The sequence below is a fragment of the Myxocyprinus asiaticus genome, chromosome 4, assembly GCF_019703515.2.
Source record: "Myxocyprinus asiaticus isolate MX2 ecotype Aquarium Trade chromosome 4, UBuf_Myxa_2, whole genome shotgun sequence".
NCBI lineage: Eukaryota > Metazoa > Chordata > Actinopteri > Cypriniformes > Catostomidae > Myxocyprinus > Myxocyprinus asiaticus.
In genome coordinates, this window is record NC_059347.1 from 42,245,410 (window position 1) to 42,259,465 (window position 14,056).

Here is a 14,056-nt window from a genome sequence, read left to right on the forward strand (position 1 = left end):
TTAAATAAATTTAGATTGTACGCGAGATATCGCGAGCGTTGGAAACCGGAGAGAGCGAGAACAGGAAGAGAGTTAGAGGGAGAGGGGAGAATGCATGAGGTAATCGGGTGGAACGAGGCGGAGTTAATGTTAAGAAATGTCAAAATAAACCCTGAGTTCTGAGCACAGAATCTTGGTCTGACTCCTGTATTCAGTGGCCATAACAGACAAGGAAAATAGCCAAGAACCCACGCATAATAGTAATGCACGTATTCATCCAGACCCACAAACCCGAGTATTACAGGGATGTGGCTTTGCCACAAAAGCTTGGGGGTGAATCCCAGCTGGCCATTTGACAGGCTGCCTCTCAAACGCTTTTTGAAAAGGTGAAATAATGGAGCACTACCCGAACAGCCATCAATGTTAGCTATCTGTTCTGCCTGTCGCACTGCCCATGGAACAAATGAGCAATGAGGAGCCAACCAGTGTGCAGCGCCTATGAAGTCTCTCTCATCTGTGTTGTCCTTGTTTCAGATTTATTACTGTTAGCACATAACATTCTTCGACTGGGAACAGAGGAACTGCAAGTGGAATAAATTAACAAAGATTGAATGTTGCCTTTGTGCTATCTATCTTGTCATCCCTTTCAAGCCACATCTATTCTGTGGCTGAAAATATATCTTATTTTTCACAATGCACTTCCCTTGTTCTACAGTACATGGATGCCAATGAAGACTCTCCCAAATACAAATGTTGGGTTTTCAAGGAAAGCATTTTCCTATACATCCCAAATTATATTTTATTTATCATTTGGTTTCGAGAATGTCATTCAGAAAATAAAAATGTTAAGCAGATAGAATAGGCCCAACAGGCCTGGATAACACCTTGCAGAATTCCTGGGGCATGATAAAGTTTAATGACGCCTTCAGGGACATTATCACTTTGGGCTTCTGGTCTTGTCAGGGATCATAACACCACTGAACTGGGACATGGCCTTCCTTAATTAGATCCCCATCTGTCTGTCCTAAAGTTTATCGAACTTACACTAGTTGGAATAAGAACTACACCATTAGTCACTAACCATTACACTCTAAGAGTTAATTCATTTTCCCATCAATAATTATATAGGACACTAGGAAGACTAGCCACAACTGGGATTTCAACAGACACTAATGTGTAACAACTAGATGATCTAGTGCAGCTAGCTTCAAACAGGCTGTAGTTAAGCATCTAATTTTAAGTTTTACTGATAGCATTCAGTCACAATTTATTTCCTTACTGATATACAACGGCACTTAAGCCACAGTTAACCTGAATTTCATTGTATTGGATAACAAAATATTTAATTTTAAAATGGCTTCAAGATCATTATTGTGGATGTGTGGTGTCATTGTTTCCCTCAAGTTCATACAGGTGTAACCACAGGTGTAGTTCATCATATTAAATATGGACATATTCCACTAAAATTTGACAACCAGAAAGTGTCCAAACAATATATCCATTGTTTTATCATTTTAAACCTAACATAACCCCAAAATGAAAATTCTGTCAATGGTGACTGGGGTTAACATTATGCCTTACATCTCCTTTTGTGTTCCAGGTAACAAAGAAAGTCTACATGTTTGGAATAACATGAGGGACATTACATGATAACAATGTTCATTTTTGAGCAAATACTTACTTTAATGTCTGCTTGTGCAATCTAAATGCCATTGGATTTTATATTTTGTTATCTAATGCAATGAAATTCGTACAACAGCTGGATTTCCATCCACATATTTTAATACACATTTTGCATAAAAACTGCTGGATGGAAAAAACAAGATGTGAATAAAATCTCCAAAATGCGCATAAAAAAACATATACGTTTGTTTGAGGTGGATAAATGTTTATTCTATAAGAAGAAATGTGCATAAACTATGGTGGAAACACATTTACCAAACTCCTATTGAATTTATAGGAATACAAGATGCGCATAAAAAAAGTAATATGACTGAATAATTAGTTTATAACTGGACTAACCAGCAGACCAATACCATAACCATGACCCTGAAATAATGGTGTCCTGAAAATCCAAAGAATAAGTTGAATGCAGACTTGAACTGTGTCAAAGAGCAGGTTTATTGGCACTTCCGAAAAATATCACAATGCCATGTACTAGAGAGCTCTACTGCACATGAACACCAGGATCATACAGTATATATGAGATGCTCTGTCAACTCTTTCCTCTCTGATGCAGTTACAGAGCTTTAAATCAGCTCTGGTAGTGCAAGAGAGGACAAGCTTTCTCTTCTCTTTCGAGTTGATCATTTATGAACTTTAAGGTAGCACTGGTTCATCTATTTTTACCTCCAGGCATCTGCCCTCCTGATAGTGCAGACCTTGCTTTGGCTGTCTCAGTGAGCTAGGAAAACCAGAGCACATGTTTGTATGGAGAAATGAGTAAAGTAAGACTCTGCAGAGCACAAAGTGTTCCAACTCGTTACATCATTGTGCATGGTCATTCATTACATTACATTCATGTGTAAGCGTGAGGGCAGAAGGGTCAACCTCACAACATCCTGTTATGCTCAGCACATTATCAAGGAACAAGCTTTCGGACAGGCTCAGATTTGCGTGTTTGCATTGTAAATGCACAATGGTTCTGCCCCAAAGTCCCTTTTGATTACACCAATTTGTCATCGGTTATGCTGTGTGGATTCAAACATGAGCAAAACTATGCTAAACAACAATGAATGAGAATAATATGCCCATATTTATGCAGTGACAGGCAGCTGGCATCTAAGTGGTGGGTAATTCAGCAAACTATGATCTACTTTTGCTCCAAAAAAATTGTTCAAGAAATTCTGAGAATACCTACTACTAGTTTGTCATAAAGTCAAAAGGAAATGCCTTTTGTAATCCATATCTCTTCCATAATCTGACATATTTCTGAGTGAAATGGGATATTGAACAATAATAAATGTAGGCTAGGACTTGATTTTATCTGCTGGGAATTGATTAGATGGTGAGAAGTGGGCGTTACACACCAGAATAAAGCTAGTCGATTGGAGGGGAGGGATTGAAAAAGTAGGATTAATTTGTGACTTTAGTCGTTTCAGAGGCAGAGCAAGTTGTTACATTTTGTTAAAAGATTATGGAGACAAACATTTTTTTTAAATTTTGAATAACTTGCACAAATGAATTGTGCATTAACAGAAAACAGCTAATATGGCACCTTAGCATGGAAAAGTAATATCCACCATCATTCTTGATCTGTGTGAGGGTGTAGAGCATGAGACCAATCCTAGACTTAAGCACAAGGCAGGAAGGATGTAATCGCTCAGTCCTTGGAGTGAAGAAGCTGATCAGCAGACAAGCCACATTACATCTCCAAACTTGTCTTTCCAATTAACCAGCAGGACAATGTTTTGATAGATGGAATTTGTCACATGTGCTGCCTGATTGGCTTGTTGATGACTCTAAAAGAAACTCCAAGAAAGAGCCATAATCACTTCTGAAATCATTTCACTTTGCATTATATCAGCATTCTCTGTCATAATGAGGACATCTAAACAGACTTGATTGATAAAGTGTGGGTAAATTGCTCTTTTCCTCAAGGGTAAAGCCAAGCTTCAAATAAATCATATCGCCCAAAGGCAAGTGATGCACTTTATACAGCTGCATAGCCATGTTTCAAAATCATTAAATTGCTTTCAAGATCAGTCATCACACTGTTGATTATAATATGAAAGAACTGTACATAAGCAATTTATTTTTTCAATTTACCATACTGCTTTGTTGAGAACGTTACATTTTGCCACCGCATCGAGAGGTTTTATGGAACACTGCAGCTCTGAAGTTTTGCATTGTAAGCATTTCCCTTTAAATGAGTATATAGAGTACATAGAATGAATAAATAAATAAATTCCTGTGCAGTTACACTTTAGATATTGAGGAACTGAAAGGCTGTCACCATGAATACTGTGATGTGATAGCAGCACCAGGGTGAGACAGATTGCTTTAATCAGAGATGAAAACAGGACGCAATGCATAATTCCACCAGAACACATTGAGATGAGGACTTAAATCACAAGGACTTCCTCCACTGTCTAACAGAGTATTGCAAGAGAGGAAAATAATCCCATTTCCTGCCTCTCATTCTAAATGACTGTAGATTGGCCCTCTAATGAGTTGGGTTTTAGTGCAGTACACTGTGCTGCAAGTGTTACAAGAAAGGGTCAGTTGAATGTGAGGGTGAAAATAGCAACTACACACTTGTACATGAAAATAAATGACTGAAGAGAAAGAATAGAAAAACTACAATATGATAGGCTTTAGATAGGTCATGATGGTTGATTAGTCAACCAACAACTGATTGGTCTAGTCTGTTGGTGAAGTTGACTAGTTCATCTAGATTTTTCAATTTTTTTTAAGGTTTTATATTTGGTGCTTTGATTAGCATAATAGATTGGATTAGTGTGGTAAACCGTCTCGAAGAAGCATTTTTAAATTCATCCTCTTTAAGGCACTGCTGCTACAACCATACACATTAAACTTGCGGTCACACCAGACATTGCGCTCCATTCAGTCCCATTCAAATACAACTGAACGCGGGAGACCAGATATGCAAGCTCATGTGAAGAAATTTTGCATTTCTGAATAAAATATTTCTTGCTATTTGTGATTTGACATCATATCCTGTCCGTTGCAGTGTCAAAAATAATTTTGCATGCTCAAAGTCTAGTGTGACTGCCTCTTCAAACAGACATCTTTAGTCCTGCATTACATTAATTTTTGAGTGTCTCATTTTTATTGCATTTTTAAGAAGCTGAAAAGTAAGTAAATGACACTTTAGGAATAAGTATGGAAGGAGGACAACCTCCTTTGCAAGAGCTGTTGAGTCTTGATCTTACTCATATCAGAAGACACACCCTTAGGGGTCACCCTACTAAAGAGCTAAAGAACATAGAAGTAACGTGCAACCCTCACACTATGTCAATAGAGAAATGCTGCAATTCAAAGCCGCAGGAATAGTAAACATGCAATGCACTCACACATACACACACAAATTTGCTGGAAATCACACAGATACAGTGCTCAATAGAAAAGCTATGAATATTTCATTATGTTGCAGTCTTCAAAGTGCGACTGCTGCCTCCCTCTCTGATGCTCTGTACATCAGACAACACTCAAAGCACAGGACATAGCAGACACAGATATATGCAAGGAGAAAAGGAAGAAGGCCTCAAAAAATCTGTTGAAAGTGAAAGAAAAACAACAGGTTACAGAAAGTGTTGGGAACCAGCAGGGACTGGGCGATACAATACAATATTATATCAATATCTAGTTTGCTATACAATCACATTGTGATTCTTTGTTTAGTGTTTGCAAATTAAAAAATTTGATATTGCAATCTTTTACTCACTTGTGTCTCATCCATTGTATTTCAATGCTTTGCACAACAAATGAAACCTATATTTGCTCATTCTGAGTTTGCATTTTGGTCTGTTTGTTGACTTAATGTCACAGAATATTTTGTCTTATAACAAACTTGCTCTGAGTGGTGCTCCACCTTCTTTTACCCAAAAATTTTAATGTGAAAAATGTAAGTACTGTGAATATAAATACAGTACCGAGAGGTAAAATATCGTGAAATATCTATATTTTCCCCCCCTCTAGTGAGCATTAATAACCCATACTGTAAAAACTAGTATGCCAAATAAGTAGGATGTGCTATGCACTCACACATACACAAATTTGCTGGAAATCACACAGATACAGTGCTCAATAGAAAAGCTATGAATATTTCATTATGTTGCAGTCTTCAAAGTGCGACTGCTGCCTGCCTCTCTGATGCTCTGTACATTAGACAACACTCAAAGCACAGGACATAGTAGACACAGATACAGTTGAAGTCAGAAGTTTACATATACCTTAGCCAAATATAGTTAAACTCAGTTTTTCACAATTCCTGATATTTAATCGTAGAAAACATTCCCTGTCTTAGGTCTGTTAGGTTCACGACTTCATTTTAAGAATGTGAAATGTCAGAATAATAGTAAAGAGGATTATTTCTTTCAGCTTTTATATCTTTCATCACATTCCCAGTGGGTCAGAAGTTTACAAACAATTTGTTAGTATTTGGTAGCATTGCCTTTAAATTGTTTAACTTTGGTAAAACTTTTTGGGTAGCCTTCCACAAGCTTCTCACAATAAGTTGCTGGAATTTTAGCCCATTCCTCCAGACAGAACTGGTGTAACTGAGTCAGGTTTGTAGGCCTCCTTGCTCGCACATGCTTCTTCAGTTCTGCCCACACATGTTCTATTGGATTGAGGCTTGCTCTGAGGCTCTGTGATGGCCCCTCCAATACTTTGACTTTGTTGTCCTTAAGCCATTTTGCCAAAAGTTTGGAGGTATGCTTGAGGTCATTGTCCATTTGGAAGACCCCTTTGCTACCGAGCTTTAACTTCCTGGCTGATGTCTTGAGATGTTACTTCAATATATCCACATAATTTTCCTGTGCACTTGCAAACTGTAGTCTGGCTTTTTTATGCCAGTTTTTTAGCAGTGGCTTCTTCCTTGCTGAGCAACCTTTCAGGTTATGTTGATATAGGACATGTTTTACTGTAAATATAGATACTTGTCTACCTGTTTCCTCCAGCATCTTCACAAGGTCCTTTGCTGTTGTTCTGGGATTGATTTGCACTTTTTGCACCAAACTACGTTCATCTCTAGGAGACAGAATGCATCTCCTTCCTGAGCGGTATGATGGCTGTGTGGTCCCATGGTGTTTATTCTTGTGTACTATTGCTTGTACAGATGAACATGGCACCTTCAGGTGTTTGGAAATTGCTCCCAAGGATGAACCTTGGGATGGACTTGTGGAGGTCCACAATTTTTTTTTTTTTTTTTTTTTTTCTGAGGTCTTTCTATTGATTTTCCCATGATGTCAAGCAAAGAGGCACTGAGTTTGAAGGCAGGCCTTAAAATACATCCACAGGTACACCTCCAATTGACTCCAATTAGCCAATTAGCCTATCAGAAGCTAATTGGCTAATTGCCTAAAGCTTGACATAATTTTTAATCTGCTTAAAGGCACAGTTAACTTAGTGTATGTAAACGTCTGACCCACTGGAATTGTGATATAGTCAATTAAAAGTGAAACAGTCTGGCTGTAAACAATTGTTGGAAAAATTACTCGTGTCATGCACAAAGTAGATGTCCTAAACGACTTGCCAAGACTATAGTTTGCTAATAAGAAATCTGTGGAGTGGTTAAATAATTAGTTTTAATGACTTCAACCTAAGTGTATGTAAACTTCTGACTTCAACTGTATATGCAAGGAGAAAAGGAAGAAGGCCTCAAAAAATCTGTGGAAAGTGAAAACAACAACAACAACAAAAAAAAAAAAAAACAGTTACGGATGGTGTTGGGATCCAGCAGGGACTGGGCGATACGATACAATATTATATCGATATCTAGTTTGCTATACAATCATATTGTGATTCTTTGTTTAGAGTTTGCAAATAAAAAAAAAATATATTGCGATCTTTTACTCGCTTGTGTCTAATCCACTGTATGCTTTGCACAACAAATAAAACCTATATTTTCTCATTCTGAGTTTGCATTTTGGTCTGTTTGTTGATCTAATGTTACAGAATATTTTGTCTTATGACAAACTTGCTCTGAGTGGTGCTCTACCTTCTTTTACTCAAAAATGTTCATGTGAAAAATCTAAGTACTATGAATATAAATACAGTACCATGAGGTAAAATATCATGAAATATCTATATTTTCCCCCACCTCTGGTGAGGTATAATACACACCTGCATACCTATCATACCTTTACATCATCAAAGGTCAAGAAGTTAATTCTTCATCAAATTTAGTACTTACTAAGGAAGAACAGGAATTCTGACACAGCCTAAAGCCAAATTTATACAAAGTGAAAGCTGGACTTTTTTCTCCTAAATAAACTAAAGCACCAAAGTGAACAAAGACTGCCTGCGGTTGTAGCGCTTATGGACCCTTTTCACACAATGTGATGACGTGTTTCTGCCTTATTTAGCAGTGTAAATCTTGCAAACTTTTCTTATATTTCCAAATTGTTAGTGTAAATTTTTTACATTCTGCTTTGTATTATATTACCCTAGAAATATAAAATAAAATAATATAAAAAAATTAATTACCACAGATGTGATGAGGTTTCTAAGACAGCTGCGGAGATAGGGGACAGTAAATTCGCATCTTCTCTTGTAATCCTTGCTCTCAGTTTTTTTATTCAATTGGAAAGTTGTGGAAATGTAACAGTGGTGTTTTTCTTTCGATGTTGGAGAAAATGGGTAAGCAAAACTTATATTTGCCGTGGTCTCCCATTTACCATTCACACCCATTTACTGTTATCAAAGTTTACACTGCAATCGTTTACTTCAGTGTTCCAAAACCCGGAAGTATGAAAAGGGTCCATACTACACGTGCCATTGTTTTAAAATTAGATTGCTGAGGGGAAAAAAATGAATAAAGCACCCCACGTCCAAACCACCCGAGTTCTCTAACTGTATGTCAAGAAGGATATGCGCAAATATCTCCTACCGAACACCTTAATAGAACAAAACCATCAGAGCATTTCATCATAATTTTTAGTTAAACTAAAAGAAGCCTGTTCACCCACTAAGTATACTGTAAATTAGCCTTGAGAGACAGAGAAAGAGGCCTATCACTCCTCATGAAGCACTTGCTGAAGTGTTGCAGGTGCCAACACTTGGTGTGAAAGATGAGCCTGCCATCAGAAGCACCCCAGCCCAATGAATTAGGCAGCAAATATTCCTGCAATATTTCCATCTCTGCCAAAGAACACACACTGTCTCTCTCACTTGCCCTGCTCTGGCTGTTAGGGTGATTTGCCACATCATTACTAATTGATAATCACATTGGAGAGAAGCCATCAGAGGCACGCAACTGAACGCTGCGGTATCTGCGCTGACATTTCCTGGCTGGATTAATGACTAGGTGACATTAGGAGACCTTGCAAGGCAGACAGTGCAAACGGGCAGCCGAGGGGAAAATTGTAGAGATGTTTGGCTCATCTATTTTTCCCTACTTAAACCAGTGAGGAGGAAATGTTTGTGAAAGATCAGCTGTGGTGCAGTATAGTAACTGGCTGTTTTTCTACAGGTCCATTCTGGTCCAGGCCTTCATGATGCAAAAGTCCAGCTGTGTTTTGAATGCAAGAATGCATCCTCATGTTATGCTGTCTGCTGAAGGGTTGTTTTGTACTCTGTATAAGCTGCGCGTTGCCTATACAGCTGAAGTTTCGCTTACTGCCCCCTGGAGAAACCAGGTGGTACTTTAAGCTTGAATTTCTCAGGAATCTTCCTTATTACGGTCTGGGGACATGATTAATTGTGCTAATTATTTTTATAAAATTAATCGCACCGAATTAACGTGTTAAATCACCAGCCCTATTTATTTTGTAACAAAATGGAAACACTTTACACTCTTTACGGGTCAAGATTTTAATATGGGACATTTATATATATATATATATATATATATATATATATATATATATATATATATATATATATATATATATTTATTTAATATTTAATATGGGACATTTATATATATATATATATATATATATTTATATATATATATATATGTATAAAAGTTAGATAAATTATGTAAAACTGTGTACAATGATTTTTGCTTTTGGGAGAATATATCTGTTATATATCAATTAATCTAACAACATTTTGTAAAGTTTATGCTTCAAAAATGAAAAATCAATTAACTAATGAGGTAAGTTAAACTTAATTCACAATATATTCTCTGAAAACAAGTCGCATTATCTTTCACAATTTTACTTCAAGTAAATTGATACTGTTTTTAGGATTTTTTAGGATGATAGAACTCTCTCTAAATAAAGTAAAAATCTACAGTTTATCTTGTGAGGCATTCGTGAGCTTTTCTCATCCAGCACTCAGCCTAATTGTTCTCAGCATTAATCTTGTGCTGACAGAGTCAGAGTAATAGTCACTATGAGCCTGGCCAAGTCTCTAGCGTGTCTTCCATTAACAAGGATAGTCTGAATTCACCATCCATCACTGTAAACTGGGGATAACCTTCAGTCAAAACACAAAACTAATGAGCTAACTGAAACTGCCTTGAAGACTCTGTACCTTTTATTTCTCCCATGTCTAAAGTCTTCCCCAGTTGTTCCAGCAGGTCTGCTCGTGCTGCATTCTTCTTGTGCTTTTTGCCATCATAGTGTTGCTGTGCCATTCCAGGGTTGTTGAACCAAGCATTACACAGCTGACAGTAGCGATCAGAATCCCGGTGCTGACGTGTCGAGCTCACAGGTGAGCTTTCTGATAAAGGTGTCTTCACTGGACTAGGTGGCACCTCTGAGAAAACAAAGCAGCAAGACGAGACTTAAAATGGGATAGATATTTACAACTTCAGATCTGAGTGCAACAGTAAAACATGCTGGCAAGGTATGAGGCAAAGTTTGCAGAAGTCTGGCAACAGTGGACATTGGATAAGTTATCATCTCTGTATATTGCATATACTGCTATAAAACTTCAGTGAGTGGCAAGATTATTCTTTTGGACTAACTTCAAAATATTGATTGCGGGAGACATCATATTTTTTCCCTCCACATTCCTATCAAACTCTCTTCATGTAAGCTGCAAACCAGATAGCTAGACTTTAACAGATAGCTAACCTTCTGGACCTCTTCTATCTCAGTATGAGCAAGCTCCGAAAGCAAAAGGGAGGAGCTTAACCCAATGAATCCCAATTGCTTTGTTAGACCCATGACACAAACAGCATGTCTTTTTTTAAAAGTTAGTAAAGTATGGGACACATTCACTAAACAGTTGCACCACTTTTACACATGCTATTTCAGCACAAAAACCTGCTTATTATTCACCAACCACCAGTAATCCAGTTCAACTATTAACTAAATGCGCTGAAATAGCACTGTGCGGTGAGTATTTAAAGTAAGTTACTGTCACACCAGATTGGAAATCGAGGTGTGCAAATTGACTTTAGTGCAAGTTTTGTGGGCATGGATGTGGCATTACCTAATTTGCAAAAAACAATGCAGACAGTGCATGAAAATAGCCTGCACTTTCAGCTGGAGCATTCCTAGTGAATTCCTCCTATGTTTTACTTTCTATCACAATTGACCATTGTAAAACCAGAGTCAAAAAGTGCTTCTGATCTTGACTGCAACAACACAATTATTAGGATTTCATCTGTTCCTCTGTTTGGCTCTGTCTTCTGCTACAGTATATAACTAACAAGCTGTTGTCATCTCCTTTCACAGTAAGATAAAGCTTTGCATTTTTTCTGACAAACCTCACAAACAAAGCCTTGCTTCTTTACTCTCAGCCAGTTATAATATGTGTTCTTTATGCTGGGGTCATCACATCACAAAACCCCAAAACACCAGAGAATCATAATGCAGTGCCTAACAGTCTGTTTAATCACCTACTGTAAGTGCTTTGTCCACGCTGCCACAGACAATGTTTAGTAAAGCTTTATTCAGGATCGTCATCACATCCTATCATTTGCCGGAGAGGAAAATGGAGAGAATGGGCAACTTTGTGTCTGTGGGTGTCAGTGTTTATACAGTAGGTGTCATTCAGGGGTGGGAATGATCTGATCTGACCCACTATCTAGGACACAGTTGTGTTACATTTTTACTGGCTGTTCCACTGGAACATGGCTTTACAAACTACCAATTAAGTCACAAATTATTGAGGCAATTGACCTTTTTTTTACCTTTATGACAGCATGTTTTTAATAACTATCTAAAAAGCAGCATCTCACCCATTTACAGTATGTCAAATACTGACCAATTATGTCTGCTAATTGGGGTATATAACACTGTGTAACAAATTTTTATTTATTTTTTTGTTCCTGGGTAGTGTGTTATTTCCTACATGCTTATGCCTCAAAAGTATATAAAATGGCTATTATTCCCCACAAACTTTGCTTTAGTGATAAGGACAGTGATATTTTGAAATTTACCTATTTCCAATGAGAAAATGGGCGATTTTGTGTCTTTTCAGACACAAAGTCAGAAAAAAACAAAATATGAATCCAAATTAACATGTATTTATAATAAAGTAATATTCAAAGCCGTGCTGGTCCATAATGGTAGCAAGTACCCATCTCTTCCCCTGGCTCACTCGGGGCACCTCAAAGAGTATTACGACAGCATCAAGACCTAGCTGGAGGCCTTGAAGTATGATGAGTATGGCTGGGAGGTCATAGGAGACTTTAAAATGGTGGCATTTCTGATGGGTCTCCAAGGTGGTTTTACCAAGTTTCCCTGCTATCTTTGCCTTTGGGACAGCAGGGACACCAAGGAGCACTACCACAGGAGGGACTGGCCACAGCGGACTGAGTTCTCTGTGGGGAGGAACAACGTCAAGTGGGAGCCACTGGTGGACCCCTGGAAGATTCTGATACCACCACTGCACATCAAATTAGGCCTTATGAAACAATTTGTCAGAGCTCTAGATAAGGAGTCGGCAGCCTTCAAGTACCTTCAAGACTTCTTCCTTAAGCTGTCTGAGGCAAAGGTCAAAGCCGGTGTCTTCGTCAGACCACAGATAAAGAAGGATTTGGGATTCATACGTTTTTTTTGCTGACTTTATGTGTACGAAAAGACACAAATTTGCCCGTTTTCTCATTGGAAATAGGTAAATTTCAAAATATCACTGTCCTGGTCACAAAAGCAAAGTTTGTAGGGAATAATAGCTATTTTCTACACTTTTGAGGCATAAGCAATTAGGAAATAACACTTAATACCCAGGAACAAAAATTGTGTTGCTTAGTGTAATCAAATCAAAATCAAAAGCAATAGTGCCTGTAAATAATGTGCAAGATCAGGCCTAAGTCAAACATAGTATATTATGAAATGAAAAACAAAAAACAAAGACAAATTCACACCACCACATTTTAAATATGTGGGGCAATTTTGTCCCTTTCAGAGACCTTTTTGCTTCAAGCCCTGGCTAATTCCCACAGTTAAACACATTTAAAATTAAGGTACAGTAAGTGAAGCTATGGCAGAGGTTAAAGAGACTCCACAAGCTGGGAAAACCACGAACAAGGGAGTGTTGAAAAGAGATCTTGTTGTGCCAAGGAAATTATACCCTGCCAAAATGTGTGCTGTATTCCTGCATTCTGTTCTCCACACTTTTCACTCTATTTTTCATAACTTTATAATGCATGCTTAGTCTAGACTAAATTTTCTTTGGGCAATTAACAACCACTGCTACATATAATGAAATTTGATACTGTAAATTCAAATGCTATATGAGATTTAAATTTCAGGAAGATAAATGAGCTGCCACAAAAGATGGTGACAGCAGAGCCATGAAGCATATACACAAGCTACTTCATTTCAATAAAGCTTAATCCACTTTATTTTTTATGGCCATTTTCCTCTTCTCTGTAAATAAATTGTTTATTGTGGGGCTTATCAGTTTGCTGTGATAAAAAAATATAATATGGTTGGGGTTTAAGCCATTAACTCTTCCTATAAGAAATTTACATAGGCAGGTTCATTTTATTCATGGCAAGACTGGAAAAGAGACTAAAGTGTCTGTGGTGAGCAAAGGGTCTATTTTGACGAACAAATTTGATAACACTTTACAATAAGGTTCCATTTGATAACATTAGTAAATGCATTAGGTATCATGAACAAACAATTAAGAATATATTTCACTTATTAATCTTTGTTAATGTTTGTTAATAAAAATACTATTGTTCATTGTTAGTTCATGTTAGTTCATAGTGCATTAACTAATGTTAACAAATACAACTCATGATTTTAAAAATGTATTACTATATGTTGTAATTTACATTAACTATGATTAATAAATGCTTAACCAGTGTTGTTCATTGTTAGTTCATGTTAACTAATGTTGTTAACTAATGTTAAAAAATTTAATATTATTGTAAAGTGTTGCCACAAACTTTTATAGTGCAACATTCAAAAACAAATTTCTTCAAACGAATATAAAGACTATATGTAAAAAAAAATAAAAAGAAATAAAAAAGAAATTTAAG

General features: G+C 37.1%; 1 protein-coding gene across 1 annotated transcript in view; it reads right to left on the reverse strand.

Moving 5' to 3' along the window:
- Positions 1-14,056, reverse strand: part of LOC127439926 (zinc finger matrin-type protein 4-like) — a 177,953-nt gene that overhangs the window by 42,053 nt on the left and 121,844 nt on the right. The window contains exon 5 of the mRNA XM_051696224.1: positions 10,147-10,371. Coding sequence (XP_051552184.1) covers positions 10,147-10,371 — 225 coding nt within the window. The remainder of the gene's footprint in view (positions 1-10,146; positions 10,372-14,056) is intronic.